Source organism: Embiotoca jacksoni, unplaced genomic scaffold (assembly GCF_022577435.1).
Source record: "Embiotoca jacksoni isolate LCO1_2020_lvr unplaced genomic scaffold, fEmbJac1.0.p SCAF_4, whole genome shotgun sequence".
Taxonomy (NCBI): Eukaryota; Metazoa; Chordata; class Actinopteri; family Embiotocidae; genus Embiotoca; species Embiotoca jacksoni.
Genome location: NW_027185392.1, coordinates 19,309,548 through 19,328,930, shown reverse-complemented (window position 1 = coordinate 19,328,930; position 19,383 = coordinate 19,309,548). Strand labels below are relative to the sequence as shown.

The 19,383-nt window shown below is 40.5% G+C and overlaps 2 protein-coding genes across 2 annotated transcripts in view; both read right to left on the bottom strand.

Moving 5' to 3' along the window:
* The window catches only part of LOC138209097 (extracellular serine/threonine protein kinase FAM20C-like), a 33,128-nt gene extending 31,098 nt beyond the window's left edge, over positions 1–2,030 (bottom strand). The window contains exons 1-2 of the mRNA XM_069167458.1: positions 1,731–2,030; positions 1,525–1,658 (exon numbers count right to left, since the gene is read on the bottom strand). Of these exons, the coding sequence (XP_069023559.1) occupies positions 1,525–1,658; positions 1,731–2,030 (434 nt within the window). The remainder of the gene's footprint in view (positions 1–1,524; positions 1,659–1,730) is intronic.
* Positions 2,031–12,612: 10,582 nt separating this feature from the next.
* On the bottom strand, positions 12,613–16,694 carry LOC138209470 (dynein axonemal light chain 4). Its single transcript, XM_069168077.1, has 4 exons — positions 16,604–16,694; positions 16,072–16,152; positions 13,910–13,993; positions 12,613–13,680 (listed from the first exon to the last, which is right to left on the bottom strand). The coding sequence occupies exons 2-4, from the start codon at positions 16,141–16,143 to the stop codon at positions 13,516–13,518; spliced, it is 321 nt and encodes a 106-aa protein (XP_069024178.1). The 5' UTR covers positions 16,144–16,152; positions 16,604–16,694; the 3' UTR covers positions 12,613–13,515.
* Between the last annotated feature and the right edge of the window lie 2,689 nt (positions 16,695–19,383).

Below are 19,383 nucleotides of genomic sequence, written 5' to 3'. Positions count from 1 at the left end.
CATGGGGTCTTGCAACAGCAACCAGGAAGAGCCAGTGATCAAACTACCAACCCTGAGAATATGGGCAACCCGCTCTCCCTACCTCTGAAAAGATTGAAACAGAAAGAGGTGACGGCGGAGATTTTTCCAGTCTATTGTAATGGACTGGGTAACATGTTGGTTTTGAAATGTTGGTTCAATTGAGTGCCATTGAACATGTTATAAGCATAAGAAGTGAAGCCCGTCAGTCATTTTAGTCACTGGAGACACTGACCCACGTGAGATACTGTAGCGCGTCTGCGATAGGCAGAGAGTTCAGGGGGTGTTTTGTTGTTTTTCTTGCTAGAGTATCAAAGAGAGTTTTTGTCTGTAGCGAAAGCCACATGTGAGTTGGGAGCTCCAATTGCAAAGGGAACATATTTGTTGTGTTGGCGTTGTCTACAGCCCACAGTGGTCTGTGTATTGTTCACCAATAATTTGTTTTTAGCAAATTGGATAACTTTATGCAAAAAACTGATTATTTTGTTTTGCACTGTTGACCTTTGACTGACAAAATCTAATTTGAAGAAATTTGTGAAATATGGGTTCCCACAACCCACCAAAGCATTTAAAACACAGTCCAATAAAGAATACTGTCAGTGTCATATTTTGCTTCAGCCTTGGCATGAAAAACCATGTGCCGGGTAGGTTTTAAAAAAAGTGGTTTAGTTTATGAAAAGATCTGAAATGAATAACATCTTTGATTAGAAAAAAAACACCTCCTTGAATCTCAGAGCTTTCTAAGGGAGCATAACTACAATATAACTCCCCAGGATTCATGTGATTATTTACCTGATCTCATTACTGAGAAAACTGCATTCAAAAATTGCATAAAAAATGTTGTGCAGAGTGAAAATAATTGGGAACAATTTTGATAACTTTATGAAGCTGCATATGAAGGGAAAAATCACTGATTCCTGTGTGTCAAATATAAGAATTTGCAGTTTTCTATATCAATAAATCAACCAAATGATAATATATTAATGTTAAAAATAGTTGTCAAATTAAACAGGACTTATTAAGTGCAGCCGCAATAAAAATTACATTGGGGAGGGGAATTTTAAATGATCCCGTGGCCCGCTTGTATAGTTTTGTTGACACTTTTGAAGAAGCTGCACACACCTAAAAAGAAACCACAGAAACCTGAAGCAGCAACACTGTCATGAGTATAAACCATCCACGACAGCAGGAGACCGAGGCTGCTCCTCGGCTGATCCATCTGGTGAAAATCTTCTGATGTTTTTCAGAGGAATATGTAAGTCGAATATCACCAGAATTACACTTCAAGCTGTAAATTCTGTGTTAACTCACAGCTTTTATTTCTTTATATAGAATTGAACATGATCTGACATATGATGAAAGTAGTTAAATAAAGCAAAACTAAGTAGGTTTGGTGGAGACAAGTGGTTTTGAGGAGGTACTTTTTGATGCTGAAGGAGGCTCAAAGGAAAGATTTTACACAAACAGTCGCATGCACAGTCTTTTGTACATTAACTGCATACTGACCACATCATGGAGCTCTTCTCACTGGCCTTGAGCTTTGGTTTCACTTTCAGCAGCCAGTCGTCCTCAGGGACAGCAGGGCTGAGTATGTTATACAGGGGATGGTCAAACAGTGCCTCCAGCTTTGACAAGTCAGACTTTAAAAGTTCAGCTCGGTTGGAGCCGAAACGACCCGCGATGGTTGCCATGTTGAGTGAGACATTTTTCACTGACAGGCCTTTGTCAGAAAGTGTTTGCACATGACCTTTGGCATCCTTTTTGGCATCTTTATTGGAAGAATGTCTTTGTGCGTTATCGGTTGGTGGCTCAGCTAGACCTCTGACCCCCGCGGAGATGGAGTTGGTGCGTGCCAGGTCTCGCAGGATGTGTGTCCTGGGTGTCTGCGGGGGGTCACAGGGCTGGTGGTAAATGGAAAGCGAGACAAGCGCCAGGAGGAGGTGGAGGAAAACAGTGATGAAGGCCAAGGACAGACAGATTGTCCTGGAGCGACGGCACATACGCCACATCATCCAACTGAAAAGACAGGGAGGGGGTCAGAGAAGCAAAAGCATGAAGGGAAGAAAAGGGAATGAAAAATGCGGTATGAAAGATTTGTACAAAATATGTTGGTTTAATGGTGTAAAACAAAAGGAAAGTACCAGCATCAAACAAACCTTAGAGGACATATTGAAAAACATGGTCTTGGTAAAGAGGCTTTTTGAATAGAATCTGAGTCCGTACACTCCTACATGTTCCATTCCTCAGCTGACCTTGTTCTCCATTTACTTTAGTCAATGCACAAATCAGGTTAGATTTGGATAGAAAAGCAAAAACCAATGTACACACACTGTCCTACCTTTTAAATGTTTCCTGACACCTCTCACTTGTTGTTGCTGTTTTTCCCAGTGGAATAAGAAGAGACTCTGTCCAGTGTCCAGTAAGCCTTCACCCAGTTGTTTGCACTTTCCTCCACATGCTACCCAGTTCAGGTGGGGAATGGTGCCAGGTTAAAGTGATCTGAACACAAATCAATGTGTTTACTTATCTCTTTTAAACTCTGCCCTTTTTCTTCATTCTGCATTTGTCTGGCTTTGTTTGGGTTCACTCTTGACTCTGACACTCCTACAAGAGTAAGGAAACACAATAAATGTGAATATGCATTACGTGTATGGCAAGGAAATCATTTAGTACACACAACTCTAGAAAGGTCACCACCCACCAAACCTGACCACCCAACAATCTGCACTCTACATCGAGTGTGGGAAGAAAAAGACAGCGATCCTCTCAGTACTGATCACAGCTTGAATTTGAAATCAGGATTTTAAAGATGCAGTTCAGAGTAAATCGATACGAAACCAGATTTTGTTTTCATGGAGAAAACTTAGCAATACTGCTGTACAATGACCTCCGTTCTTGATTTCAACACTTACCAGTATCACACCAGAGCATGTAATAAAGGATGCCGTTTAAGTGTCACGTTTTGCCTCGCCTCTGCGTGACAAGTAGACGCATGTATGACGGAAGTATAACTTACAAAATTGCAAAAGTCTTTGTAGGGTAATTTTGATGCCTAACCATATCCATGTGATGTTGTTTTTTTCAGGCCAAGGACCGACTGGTGTATTACACGCTTTTGGCGATATGGGTTTTGAGATTAGCTCTTTCCTCTGTAGGACATCACTTGAGTTGCCCCTCTGATAACAATGTAGAGATGAAGAATCAGGTAGACAATTATTGGTTGTCAAGTCTGTACACGTCTGTCCAAACCATACAGACACACAAAAGTCTAATCAGAGCAGAGATGTCATACGATAGTACAATATTTCATCATGCGAGACTCTTTAATAACAGTATCAAAAGCGGATATTTGTGCCTCGGTTGCTGCATGGTGTGATTCAGAGATGTGGAGCCAGGATACCTAAATGCTTTTACCTTAAAAAAAAATACTTTTAGACTATGAATAGAGGCACATAGCACTGACGAGCGTGTTGTTTGGAAATGTAAATATGCCATATACGGATGCACAGTGATTTATCTTCAGTCGTCTAGAGATATCATGGAAGCAGGCTTCTCACCCAGGCGGTGGGCGAGACAGATGTTTCATATTCTGCGTGTGCATTGGCAGCGAGACTTTGATTCAGGCACCTCGGGCCTCATAGAGACCCGCAGGATCCGCTGTTCCTGTGAAGTATGCCATTTTAAAGTCTCTGTTGTATATGTGTGTGTTCACGCATAGCAATCCACGTGCCAAATGTGTCACACCCAACTGTGTAGTATTGATGATAAATGACAGCGTGACTCATCTGCTGTATATCCGATTATTTCACATTAGATTAAATAGATTTAGTTCCAATTTTATTCCTGTATTTTCATAGGTGGTATTATTTATTCATATTCATGTATTATTCATTTGCACTCATTAAACATTGACATTGGGATAACAACATGAGCTAAATGCAAATTAAGAAAAAAAATGCACATTGTAAAAAGCACAATGGGATTGAATGTTGCTGAAGGCTGCAGGGCCAAAATTATATTTTTGCATGTGTGAAGAACACATTTTCTTAAAGAATGAGTCTCTTTTAATGAGAGACACTCAGTCTATGTCTCTGAAAAATAGGCTCGGCAATATTTCGGCTGCCAGATCACAGAATGAGTCAAAGGGAGAAAAAAAAATGTCATTAATAAGTGAAGGTGAAAGTTTATTTCTGGTTTTCAAAGAATGTTTTTGCAGTTAGATGGGCAACAACTGGGTTTGAATTTGGGCAATAAATTACAGATGAATAACAGATTGAAGACACAAGGCATGATGACTGAGATGCTAACACCAGTAGTTACTGTTACCATGCTTACTTTAGCTAATTAGTATAAAAAAAACAAATGCAGCTAAAGCTGATGGGGAAGTCTCGTGGGTTTTGCAGGTATTTATTTATTTTTTAACATGATGATAGCACGATGAAAATCAGTGTAATTAACATGCATCCAGAAAAAATGGAGTCAGGCTTTTGGGTTGTCAGCGTAAATTAAACTCCCGGACGAGTCGCTCACAGCTTCGGTTTTCTTTGCTCTGAATCCAGTCTGGGAACTCGGCTCGTATTAGCGTTTGCACAGCCACTCTGAACGGCGGACCAACCAGCAACAAGTGTCGGTGGTTAAACGCGTTTGTCGCGCCCCTTCTTCGCTGTCACGAGACCCATGTTAATGCAGTGAATTTGGGTCTGGTTTGCACCAGGCTTCACCAAACAGCCCCAGTACCAGGTGTACAAGTGCTCCAGCAGCTGGAAGCAACAGATCATGTGTGTTGTCTATGCAAGCCTGTGTGTGTCTGTGTTCAGCTCTGCCTCACTGATCTGAGAACCCACCAGCAGCTCCTTTCTTTCTCCTGTCTTTGTGTATTTATATTATAGATTCATAAATCCCCGGGATACGAAGATACATTTTTTTACTCAAGTTAAAACTTTCTGAACTCACGCAGACACAGTCTAAAATTCAGCTCGTGCTGTATGCAAACGCACAGTTAAGATTCTTCACCAAATTTCAGGGCAATCCAGCCAACAGTTGTTGAGATATTTCAGTCTGGATCCTTCACCATCACCAGAGCTGTGCATGTGCTGGCATGGCTAAAAAGAGTAACTTTGTTGTTGTCACAGTCACCAAAGTAAGATGTTGAGCATTCACAATCCGCTTCGTGGCTCCGTGGCAGACCAGTCGAGTGCCAGAGACTCTTCTGTTAAAAAGATGTCCTTCATTGAGTGTTATGATGATGAGGGTGTTCAGAACCAGGCAGCCATATACTGTAAACATGTTATAAACTGTCCAATACGGTTTGGTTGAAGTGAATTACATTTGCCTGTGAATGCATTTTTAAATAAAGCCAAAAGCTGTAATTAAATTGTCTGTGGCTGTTTTCACTGCAGTATTTTAGTCCTTGTTGTTTGAGGAACAGATTACACGTCACTTGTTTTAGCCTGGAAGAGTGGTAGAGACAGGCTGGCTCACACACTTGTAAGAAAAAGCCTCTCTAAAGGAGCAGCGAAAGAGTTCAGCAATTAAATGACTCTAAAATACACAGAACAAAGTGAAGAAAACACGAAGCGAATGCAGAGCCGAGAAGTCACAGCCTGTGAAAACATCTCAAGTCTGGTATGAACCCTTAAACCTCAACCTATGTTGGCCATTTTATAAAACACACTCACTGATACTTAACTATTCATAATAAGAGTATATCAGTCAGAGGGACCAAATTAGTTACTTTAGTGCTTTAATTACACTTTGCTGCTGATATTTGTGCTTTGAGTAGGATTTTTCATGCGGTACTTTAAGTTGCAACGGATTAATTTTTACATTACCGTATTGGTACTGTTCAAGTAAAGAAGATGTTTATATTTCCTCCACCACTGCTTTGTTCTGCGTGTCTCCATATAGTGCATACTAAGTGCCGGTATCAGTACTGCCTGACATTTGCACAGGTAGTGTTTGAAAATACAAAGTGGCAGTTCTGACCTCTTTAATCTGACACTCCTATAACCGTTAACAATTTATTTGACATCGTAGACCTGACTTGCTCCTCGGTATGTGTTGTAAAATTAATATTCTGTCTTCAGAGTTGACAGTTCAGCATTTTGATGCTTTCTCCCCTCTAATTACCCGCAATGTTGAACTCTTTCATCACTCCAAAAGTGAGAGGCTCCTGCTGGGACATAATGTTGTAATACAAAATGTGTCCACGTTCGCACACAAACTACAAACTACGCCGGTGAGCCAGGAAACTGTAATAAAAGATGATAGTGATGATGAACCAGCTGCTTCTCATTCCCAGGACGTCAAATAGTTTGCTAAGCTGTTTTGTCCAAGATGGTGGTGTCAAAGAGACAAGCACACTGGCGTCGGCACTGTGACGACCAGGGTCGAAGACCAAGGTCAAGTGATGAAGTGGATAAAGAGTGATAAAGTCTGCACAAGGAGGAGGTTGGGGATGGTTGGATGGAAGAAACACAGGACATGCTTTTCACCCAAGAGACCACTGTTCAACTTCAGAGAGCAAAAGTCCGCATTAATTTATTCAAGCAACGTACGTAAAATAACATGAGGTATGTAAGTCAAATTTAAGCCAAACCATGAGCTTTTCCAAACCCTAACCAAGTAGTTTTAGGTATATGTGGCTTTGTCACATTGAGTTTTGGGGGATTACCAACACTATGATCTCCTTCTAAGCCTAAGCACGTTGTTTTCATGCAAACCTGAGGTACCTTGTGTGTATCTCCGAGACGACGGCGGGCTGAGAAATAACGGCAGTATTTGACGCCCTGGAATGAGAACAGAATGCAATAAATTTGAAATGCCGCTCATGAAAGCCATGGATGATTAATATAAAAGCAAAAAAAAAAAAAGCTAAGAGGAGCTGAGAGGAGGGTTGTTTTTTTTCGGATGTTGCTATGACTCGAATTATACAGCTCATGGAACTGTGGCTTGTTTAAATTAAACTTCCTGCGGATCCTTGTCCTCCTGCTTATTGAACTGTGGTACCATCCTTGTTCAGCCTTGCAGCTTGTAAAACTGTTTTATATTTCATATGATTTTCAAGGAGGCCAGCACCATCTAAAATTAAAGTGCACATCGTATTTCTTGACTCAGGAGCCCGAAACCACTATCAAGTTGTGATTTGTAGTTTCTTCACTTACTTACTTTGCTGAAAAAAATTGCAAAACCTTCTCAAGGAAATGGGAGAAAACAATGATAAGAAATGCAAGCAGCGTCACAGCTGTCAGTTTCACATCTCGCCCTCTGATATTTTGTTTTTCTGACTTCAGCTAAGCCTTCTGGGCCTTTTTACTTTTCGCTGGGTGACTCTTTTTTTTTTCTCTGTCGCTCACTGATGTATTATAAACAAGCCGTTTTAGATTTGATCTGCACATCCACTCACCCGTGTTTTATCCCCTCTATCTCTTCCCTCTTATTTCAATTCTCCGACCTCCTCCATTTTCCCAAAACTCATGGTTCCCCTTTTATTTCTGCTTGGAGATGAGCTGATGAAATGCACAGCCACTGCGAGTGATGGTCAAAGTGGGAGCTGCCTCACGCACACACTTGCAGAAAGACACACACACACACACACACACACACACACTCATATTAATATTAAATTGTGTTTCTCATTTCTCAATAAGAAAGAAAAGCCCACTGGCGATGTTGAGATGAAAGATTCATCCCCCCCGCTCTCTACTTCTGTCCTCTGTCGCCGTCCGTCTCTTACTTTTAGCCGCCTGGCGTGCTCTTCTCTCACTCCTCCACCCTCTAACTCTCTGTGTCTTTGAACAAATGTTGAAATCTGCAAATTTTCACTCATTAAACTCTCAAATATCCATATTTTCTCGATCACTTATTTTCCCGTGTCAACTATTGAATTCTGTGAGTTGTCAGTCACTTTATTTTCAGCCTCCAAAGGATTCCTTTTGCTTTTTTACCTCGTCTGACATCTCACACACACACACACACACACACGCACACACACAGAGGGAAACTCTAAACTTCCACTCATCATCACAGGTGGGAAGGAGGTTGCTAAGATACAGCACAGAGCCTTTCCATCACAGCGATGCTTCGAATGAGGACACGGTGATGGCACAAAACAGTTTAAGGTTCAACATCAACAGTTTCAGAACTAATTGTCAGTAGTTCCATGTCAATAAAAGCCAACTTTCCACCTGCTGCTGCAGTAACCAGATATATGAAAGCTTTGACAACATACATCACCACTTCCGTACGACATTTATGGTAAAACCTAAAAAAACTAACATTCTAAGACTTTTCTCCACAAACTTTTGTCAGTTATGTTGTGAAATCAATTGATTTATTTGTTATGCATTTTCTCTTTTGTAAGAGCCAGAAAATAATAAATTTGAACGGCATTGGGTCTATAAAAAAATACGCTGAATGCCTTTAGAGATCCATTATGTGTGCTATCTAGAACAACTTTAAATATTAAAATGAAAACTGCACTGCCGGTTCCAAAATTCAAAAGAGAAAATACATGACATCTGTGTCCTCAGGGAAGCTAATGCACCGCCAGCTGCAGCAACTATGACTTGTTTGCAACAAATACAAATAGAAGAAGACAAGAAGAACCTGACGCTGCAATGTTTTCGGCAAATTGGCAACACACATACAAAGATCATCAAGATTCTCCGTGAGGTCTGTGTTTGGTGTCTTTCAGATCATTGTTTTGAGACTTTTTTCACACCTGAAAGGGTTCCCTCCGTTGTAAACATTTGATCTGGTTAGTTTTGTTTCACATTGCAATTTAGCGAGTGCACCAAAGAACTTTGCATGACATATCTGCATCCTGTTGTCATCACCTACAAGAGCTGCATCTACCTCTTGTGATTGATTGGTTTGCAGACGGGTGTGCGTCTGATGTCAGTGTGTTGTCAATTTGTCCAGCAGTTTTTCCTGTTTGAATGAAGTCAAATTAATGAACAGATTAATTTCAATGCCACTGTACCATTATTATTATTATGGAATTGCTACCAGCACTTAATTTACTATCAGAAAATAAGATATACATTTCTGGATTTCTATGTGTGTTTTCAAGTTGACATTTGATTTAGTTTTCCGATCAAATTATTAAATATTTTGCGTCCTCCACATGCTCTACTTGTTTTGACTTATTTTACAGAACTTTTTCTTTTTCTGTTGTCTAATGGGTGACGGTAGCCTATCTCAACTTCCTGTAATTGGTCCAAAAGTCCGGACCATGGTTCAGTTAGATCCAGATTGAGACCACCCGTTTCTTGTTGATCAAAATGTAGGATCTTTGGTCCGGACCGCGGTCTAAAGCACCTTTCACACATGCTGATTTGGTTCAGACCAAACTGAAAAATTTGAAGGTCCAGATCATTCTCCCAAATAACTTCATGAGGAGAAAAGGTTGCCAAAAATGTTCAAAGAATGCACATTTCAAACGAAAACAGTCATAGCTAAACAAACAGAAAAGAGTACCATCTGCAGAAACTCAGGTGTGCTCGACTTAACTGAACCCGGGAAATCTCTGAAGTTGGCCCTTAGAAACTGCAATAAACAAGCAATTTTGTAAAAGAGACAAGAGACTGTTAACATCAGCAGTGAAAAAAACAGTATGCAGATCATGTGTGCGCTATTATGGAGATGTGTGAATGACATTTAACATTTTCCCCAGATAAATGTAACTTCAGTAAAAGCTCCAAAGAGCCTCTTGCAGGATAATTAGCCTTCTTCCGCTGCTCTGGGGAAAGCTTTTCAGTGTTGAAACTGAGCAAACCGAGTCTTTAGTGTGACTCCACGGCTGTCTTGATGAATATTTAACAACGTCGAGGAGACACAAGGACAGGGAGGAGATATATAAAGAGTGTCTGGGGTCAATAATGAATGAGGTGCATCACAGGGTGGCACCGTGTTTACTGACACAAGACCCATCGGATTAATCCGAGCAACTGTTTCAATAATTGCAGGCTCTTCCACATGAAATAGGCCAAGCCGGTAAATCCAGGTGAAAGCTATCAAGTGTATTGTGATGCCATCAATCGAAGCAAATCCAGATGTAGTCCTCTCAAATCCAGCTCGTGCCATTAAGTTTAGATGTTTATCCTTTTGTTGTTGGAGAAATGAAAAAGAAGGATTCTTCAGTCAGTGACAGTCAAACAGGGACTGTTTCTCCACATGCAAATCCTGAGAACGGATTTGTTTTGTCCTTTCCTTCCAAAACTTATTTTAAAATGAATCATGTCCGCTGCGTTAACTCACACCACATGTTTTCGGCGGCGGGTGAGCTAGATGAAGCGATACAAACAGTTGTAGCAACGCTGGAAAATATCAAGGAATTGAAGCAGGAGCATGAACATTGTCCAATGATTTATAAATATGCAATGAAGTATGATTAAACTGAACAAGTTAAAAACTTAAGAGGTGCGACACGACGACTTTTGCAACAATATTTAAAACTTAGCAACTCTTTAGCATAATTTTACTTAACTTTTATTAAGCTTGTATATTGAACGTGGTTTCTTTTAGCCGACAGAAGAAAATGTTAAGATTTCTGGCATTTCAGCAAAATACTTCATAATTAGGTGTATTTTGTAAAGAAAATAGAGGAAAAATAATATAAATATTAGAAGATATGTTCTATTGGATTTTATCCTATAAAATTGGTTCCCAAATCAAATAGATCCTCTAGTTGGGATTTTCTCTTGGAAACCTGAAATTTTTTTTGACAAGTGATAGTGAACGGACTTTGAGGTGGGAGGACACTCTGGACAAAGCCTCTCCAGAGACATCAGAGACAGCAAAAGGACACACAGAACATTATAATCATGTGTTCTTTCATTTCTAATCTTGATGTTCCAGTTAGTTACTCAACCATCAGGGGACACACAAGACAGAAGAAATGAATTATTTCCTGCGTACGGTGAGGATATTAGATTTGACTTTGTTAATCCCACAGTGGGGAAATTTACTAATATTGTCACAAGTTAGAAATACAGCAGTGAACGAAAGGTAAGTGGTGCGAGGACGTGTTGGCAGCGGTTGTTGTATTTGTGAGGCCGGAGGGCAGACTGACCTGATGTGGGGTCATGTTGTTTTGGGTACACAAACACAAGCTGCCAGATTCTGCAAATTTAGCAATAACGGCCGCCACCCTGCCTCCACCGACGGGTCACAGTGCTGTCTGCTCTCTGCACGGGACGCTTTCTTACGAGAGGTCCTTCTCTGAGGCAGACACGTGTCACACGGTTCCTTTTCAGCTTCTAAAAACTCACATTAAAGTCTTAACACACCATCTCTGCACATTTATATATATATATATATATATTATATGAACTGCAGCATCCCTCACTGAAAGCAAAGAGCAGAACAATCCGAGCGTGGGTTTCAAAAAGGAACTCTTAAAGGACTTTTGAGCAAAAACTGAGTTTCCGAAAGTCTTTAAATGTATCAAGTGCCTATGGAGGAGAAATAACATTGAAAAAGTGAAGAAGCATCTTTCCAACTCACCCGCAGTGTCTCAGAGACAGGCTGTCATATTCAGTCTTCATCATCCAGTCTGACGAGTCCTGAACACTCCATCATTCACTGTTTTTTATTTCCTTGTGATCAGAAACCTTTGTCGGGTATTTTTTTTTTAAAGCATCTTTGTTTGTCTCCTCCTCTGTGGATCTTCTGTTCCAAAACAGTGTGCAAAAGGCTTCTAACATGTCATTCTGTGTGAAGCATATACTTTCTTTTTTTTATAACCAGTCATTCCAATTAAATTGTTATGGATACATGAGAAAGAAATGTCATTTAACTCTTAGCAATGCTGCTGCAGTCTCCACTGTCTCTGTAGTGGCATAATTGTTTTCCAGGACAAATCACAACCCTTCAACTCGTTATCACACTAATGCTCGTCATAAACTCATCAGCCCACGATACTATACCATGTCTGGGTTCTGTTTTTGCCTCACAGAGCCTGAAAATTAAGGTGCCATCGGTTTAGGCAGCAAAAAGCCAGCGTTAGATTTAGGAAAAGATCATGGTTTGGGTTAAAATAAGTATTTTTATGCTTTCTCAAACTTGAAAACATACCTCCAGGTGAAAGTCCTGTGTTTGTCTGTCCAACTGACCCCGCTCACCCATACATGGATCAAAAAGTTCACAGACTGCCTCTGTTGCACGGCAACGGTGCACAGCACCATGACGTGCAAGCAGCAGGAGGAAACTATAACCCCAATGAGTAAGAGTTACATATTTTGTCTCTTGATCAGTTCCTGAGTTACACACATTTTTGTCCGGAACTTCTGTGATTTCGATGGTCGTGACCAAAGGGCGTTCGTCGAATGTTGTGTCAGAGACCTTTAAAATCCACCCTTACTTTTCATGTCCACACAGAGTATCCTCTAGAGGACTGTTGGGTGTATTACACATTTTACACAAAATAAGCTCTCCACTCACCACAGATCGCCTCTTCCTGGGAAGCTGTTTGTTTCCCCCACTGGGTTCATAAATATGACCTAAAACAGTCTGACGTGTATTCGCTGTAACTCGAACACTTCAGTCACAAACAAACATTATGAAGAACGAAGGCAGAACATTTTTAGTTCCTATTTCACCACATTTCAGTTTATTGTACAATCAGGTCAGTTCACACATAATGGTCCATTGCACTGGATCATTAAAACATGAACCAACAACCAACATGAAACAATCACATTGCTATAATCACCCAGTGGGGTGATATTATTAGGGATTATCACAAACACCTTTAAAAGGAGAAAAGGTGGATTGGACTTTGTGTTTGGCTCAGGAGACCCTGAGCCTGTAGTTGTAAGAAGATGACACTGGTCTTCAAAAAGAAGTTCTTCAAGTCGCATCAAAATATGTACACATAAAAAATATTAAAAATTTTATTGAAAGACTAGTGCGGTCGGAGAGAGAAAGACACGTGTGAAAAGGTACGGATGGCGAGGACGGCTTCGTGTTTCTGAAGGTGACGGTGTGATGATATTTCAAAAAAGCTGTGTGTGTCCAGCACACACAAACATATAAACTCACTCACACACACACACACACACACACACACACACGCACACGCACTCCCTGAAGAGGAATGAGGATAAAGGACTTTGGAGACCCGGGCTGGCTGTAGTGTTTTGTTAAAGTTGAACTTGCCTGCACATGCACGCTCACAAATGTTCAGGACGTTGTTCATGGAGAGGACCGGAGTGATGGATGGAGGGTTGAAAAACAAAGAAAAAGAATAGTGACAGGCAAGGCAAGAAGCTATTTTAATGCCTACCAGCCAAAGTGACACTCATAATTCCCTTTCAACGGTTCTCCCTGCCAACTACGTGTTAAAACTGAACAAGAACTTATCTGCCACCGAGGCTGGTAGTGAGGACAAACCAACCTGCGGCAAACAAAGTGGAACCAGCGTCTGGCTGGTAGCTGGTGTTCATTGCCGGCCCAGTGACCACGTCAGAGGCAAGGAAGGACGGCGAGGAGGTGCTACGAGCACTTCCACACACACACGGCCAGACTCCCTCCGAAGAACATGTAGAGCAGGTTCTTCACTTCATGCGTGACCTCGAAGCCGAAGCCTTCACCGATCACAACGTGCCACGAGCTGCCAAATTTCTTGTCCATGGACTCTTTGATCATCTTGGCTGCACTCTAGGAAAGTCGGCAAGGACAAAAACAAAACAACAAAAACAACAAAAAAAAGTTTGATTAACAACAATATGAACTTGGTGTTGGGATTCAGGTCAAAGTCCTGACACACTTCGGAGAGTGTTTTAATCCCCGACAGAAGCCGTTACTGTCGGCACGGCGTGGAAGCAAAAATGTATTTCTGAATATTCTTGCTAATAAATATCAAAGACTGAGAGCACAATATACATACCTCATTGTTGGTGGCAAACTTTTCACAGGCTGTAACACACAGCTCCATGGTCTCAACCCTCATTTCTTCTGGCATGTCTGTGTGCTGAGGACAAAGAAACTGTTAGGGGTCTGCATCTGGCTCGATGACACACACGGTATGTCGGACAGCTACAGACAAACAAGAAATAAACATACAGACTTTAGACATTGACGATAACGTACTATAAATTTCAAAAACCCAGTCGAAGCCTTAAAGTGTGTTTTATGTAAAGTGTAACACATAAACGACAGGGCATCACTTAATGCCTGTTGGTCGTTAAATGCGTCGCACAGACAAGGTAGTGACCAGGAAGTACATCTCAAAATCTGAATTGCTCTCTCTTGCTCTTCAGACATCGACGTAACATACAATCGAGAGTCTGCACATGGTGCTCTATTTGGAAAAATGAGCAGATGCTCTGTGCTTTCTTCTGTCCGACTTCCTGCCCGGCTGTTCTGCTCCGTGTAGTTTGCCGGGATCTCCGTTCTGTTCCTGTAAAAACTGAACACGCATCATCAGCAAAGCGTCTGCAGCGAGTCTGATGGAGCACCAAGCATCGACCAGGAACGCGACGCCATCGTATCCAGTGGAAAACAGCCGTCGGACGGCCGGCTTTGTGATCTGCCCATTCACACTGTAGTCAGACAACACGTCAGATAAACCAGCTCGTTCCTGCCACAGATTCATCCTCATGAGAACTTTACACGAATGGTGTAACACCGTCGGCGGCGGCGGTGCTGAGTCAGCGTGCTCTGACCAAATGTGCAACTGTAGACACATTAGCTGAAACAATGAGAAATGTACTTGCGATGAGGTTCATTTCACACTACAGCAGTCAATGAAAACAGTGCAACGCTGCCTACCGGCTCTGTGCTGCAGTTTACTCATCTTACAGAAGAGATAACTTCATGTTTGTGCCACTTGAAAGAGGTTTTCCTTTACCCCTCTACTGTACGTCTGTGTGTGTGTCGTATGTTACAAAGTGTGTGTAGAGAAGACACACACTCAAATACCACGCTGGGTCATGACTGACGGCCCGTGTCCTCTTGTTTCCTCACAGGAAGACAACACTTTAAGGTAAATTCATTCAACTCCCAAGAAGCCCGACTTGTATTATGTGTCGGTGATCCCTTCAAAGACGTGCGTTTGCTTGTCAATGATCGAAAGTCACAATTTGTAACGGGCAACTACGAGATGTGGGAATATGTAGAATAAATACACACACACACACACACTAAAGTTACAGAGCGGTCATAAAACCATTATTGTGGAAACCGTGTGTTTAACAGCGACTAATCCTTTCAGCTCGCCTCTAAAATGTGTAACAGGGATGCTTTTTTTTTTTTTTTAATATTTCCAAAAAGCCCAACAGTCACTTCAAGTCACTCAATTTTGTTTTTGCTTGAACATTTTATGTCTTTCGTCCCCAAAAATTCAGATTCAGTCACAAAACACCTGCAGTTCAGGTTCAGTTTGCTCATTCAAACTGAGCCCACTAAAGTCAGCAGCTCGTTGATGTTGTTGATGATGTTGATGATGTTGTTGATGTTGTTGTTGATGATGTTGTTGTTGATGTTGTTGTTGATGTTTTTGTTGTTGATGTTGATGTTTTTGTTGTTGTTGATGATGTTGATGACATTGTTGTTGATGTTGATGTTTTTGTTGTTGTTGATGTTGTTGATGTTTTTGTTGTTGTTGATGTTGATGATGTTGTTGTTAATGTTGTTGATGTTGTTAATGTTGATGATGTTGTTGTTGATGTTGTTAATGTTGATGATGTTGATGATGTTGTTGTTGATGTTGTTAATGTTAATGTTGATGATGTTGTTGATGATGTTGTTGTTGATGTTGATGATGTTGATGTTAATGTTGTTGATGTTGTTGTTGATGATGTTGTTGATGTTGATGATGATGTTAATGTTGATGTTGATGATGTTGTTGATGTTGTTGTTAATGTTGATGTTGTTGTTGATGTTGTTGATGTTAATGTTGATATTGTTGTTGTTGATGTTGTTGATGATGTTGATGTTGTTGTTAATGTTGTTGTTGATGATGTTGTTGATGTTGATGTTAATGTTGATGTTGTTGTTGTTGATGATGTTGTTGATGTTGTTGTTGTGAAGGGGACGGAGCTCTCCTACCCTGATGAGAGGGAAGCTGTGCAGTCTCTTGTAGTCGGCCTCTTCTTTCTTTCCCTCGCCAGTCCCGGCCATCCCGACTCCCTGCAAAACGTGACATGTTGTACACGTGGACGTGCTTGAACCGAAGCCGGTCGGAGACGCTGATGACCGAGGGTCGGTTCAGGAGAGCGGCTCTGCTCGCTCCCATCTGCGGCTAACGCTGTAACACCCGACTGGAGACCAGGTTGGACGACATTATTAGCTAGCGGCGACTACTAACTGTCACCGAAACGGACGGTTCCTCCTTTAAACCGTGTCGGCAGATTATCACGCGTACCGGGCCGCGTGTGAGCGCGTCGGGTTTCTGGAGAACCAGGTCTACCGGCGAGCTAATTAGCTTAGCTTGTTTTTTCAGAGCAAACAGCTGATGCTACCGGTTGGATGTTTTCTACCCCGAAGTGAACTTATTCTGATCAACCGTCGTAATATCGCGAGTTACAGAGTGCCGTCGATACTTAATAAGTGCTGAGTGACACGGAGGTGAGTTACTTACGAAGCGTTTGTCTGGCGAAAACTTCTGTTGTTTGACTCCCTGTTCGGTTGTTAAGGAGACATTTTAAACGAGAGACATCCGCACAGGGGAACCCCGCCCACCACTACCCTGCGTCGTTTCTATTGGTTGAACGGCTGACAATCAAATGACGTCATCGTAAACCGTCCCCTTTTACGAGACGGCCACGACCAGTCTATCTATCTATCTATCTATCTATCTATCTATCTATCTATCTATCTATCTATCTATCTATCTATCTATCTATCTATCTATCTATCTTTCTATCTATCTATCTATCTTTCTATCTATCTATCTATCTATCTATCTATCTATCTTTCTATCTATCTATCTATCTATCTATCTATCTATCTATCTATCTATCCATCTATCTATCTATCTATCTATCTATCTATCTATCTATCTATCTTTCTATCTATCTATCTATCTATCTATCTATCTATCTATCTATCTATCTATCTATCTATCTTTCTATCTATCTATCTATCTATCTATCTATCTATCTATCTATCTTTCTATCTATCTATCTATCTATCTATCTATCTATCTATCTATCTTTCTATCTATCTATCTATCTTTCTATCTATCTATCTATCTATCTATCTATCTATCTATCTATCTATCTTTCTATCTATCTATCTATCTATCTATCTATCTATCTATCTATCTATCTTTCTATCTATCTATCTATCTATCTATCTTTCTATCTATCTATCTATCTATCTATCTATCTATCTATCTATCTATCTATCTATCTATCTATCTTTCTATCTATCTATCTATCTATCTATCTATCTATCTATCTATCTTTCTATCTATCTATCTATCTATCTATCTATCTATCTATCTTTCTATCTATCTATCTATCTATCTATCTATCTATCTATCTATCTATCTATCTATCTATCTATCTATCTATCTATCTATCTATCTATCTATCTATCTTTTCCTTTCGTTCTTTCTTTCTATATCTTTAAAAATAAGACTCCATTATAAGTGAAACTCCTGCATTCAAAATGTTATTTAACTAAAAGTACAAAAGAGTTGGCAGAAAAATTACTCATGCATACTTATTCCTGTCAGTGGCATAATACAGTTTTTTACATTAACATAAGCAGTATTTACTACAAAGTAATTTAATGTCAATGTTGTCAAGTCAAATTAATTGTATTTCTTTATTATCTATTCTATACTATAACAATGCAATATTTATAAGACAATGTGTTGTGTGTAAAATCTTGATTTGTACAGGTGTCAAATTGTGAATTATTGAGTGAAATATACAATACTTGTCACGTGGTGGACTACAAAGTAGCATCAAACTGAAGTTTCAGTAAAAGTTTATATTTATGTACAATACTTGAGTAAGTTAATGTCACCACTGTTTAACTGTCTGTTCTGAAATACCACCACTGTTGTATTAGACTGGCTGTGAGTAAAACCTTTTTATATCCTTCCTAATCAGCCTTCTTACTGTCTCTGACCCATATGCAGCTGGAAACATCTGGGTGGAATCCCCAGGTGGAGAGTTTTGACCCAGAATTGTCAGTCTGCTCTACACACACGCACACACAGAGCAGACATAAACCCAAACCCACGCTCAGAGAAATACACAAAGCTTTAAAAGTGAGATAGCTGCAGAGTCTCTGCGTACAAATTTCATCTGTTACTCTGCGTTGTTCATTTAGCCTCCGAACGGCCGCTGGGATAACCCTGCCTGAATAATACCACCACGAACATCTGCCTGAATTTGGTCTCTGAAACAGTGACTCCCTCGTGGATTAAAGTGGATCAGCAATCAATCCCCTAAAGAGCCAAGAAATCCGATCGCATGATAATCTTTGTCCTTCTCCTCTCCCTCTTCTGTCCTCGTCACCTCACCCTTTTCATACTGGAGTCAAGAAGAAAAAATATGGTATGCTCTGACGGTTCACCCCTCACCTCATCTCACCTCCTCTTAATCCTCTTCACTGAGTAGTGTGTTGGCTCACAGGAATACTGAGCCATTAAGTAATTGCACAGCAGCGCATTATGTTATGAAATGGTCTGGAAAAGTCTTTGATCAGCCTAATTGACCCAGTTGGGTTACAACATCAGTTTGAGAGCCAGATATGTGCAGTTTGACAGCACAATCCCAACTCAAGGTCCATTTAATAGGTTTTAATGAACCTTTCCATCATATCCCACAGTCTTCATCAGTGGAATGAGTTTGCTCAGTTGTTATTGGCGATGGGTCGACTGAAATGGGAGCATGATTAGGTGCATGATTCAGTCCATATAAAGTGTGTTTGAACTTGTTGACAAAAATACATCATTATAGCTGAAACCATTTATTTAAAGACCAGTGTTTATAACTCAGTTGCATGAGTGGTGGGTTAACTGCAACCAACTGAATATCTCCCCATCATCTCCCTTCCAACTCTAAGATCATTTATGGAGGCCACAAAAGGGCTCATTCTAAGCTCACGAAAAACACGATTTGCAGTTTCAGGTAATTATATATATTCACTTAGTTAGGTAGTTTCAGTGCAAATAAACTCCTTTCTTAAAGAAAACAACATCCTGGGGGAGTTTCAGTCAGCCTTCAGAGCACTGAAACAGCACTGAAACAGCACAATGTTTGTTTTCATAGTTATGCAGATGATACACAACTGTACATCACCGCTGAACCAAATGATGATGCAGCTATGCACTCCATCACTGAATATCTTTTAGCAATCAATAAATGGATGAGCAATAATTTCCTAATGTTAAACAAGGAT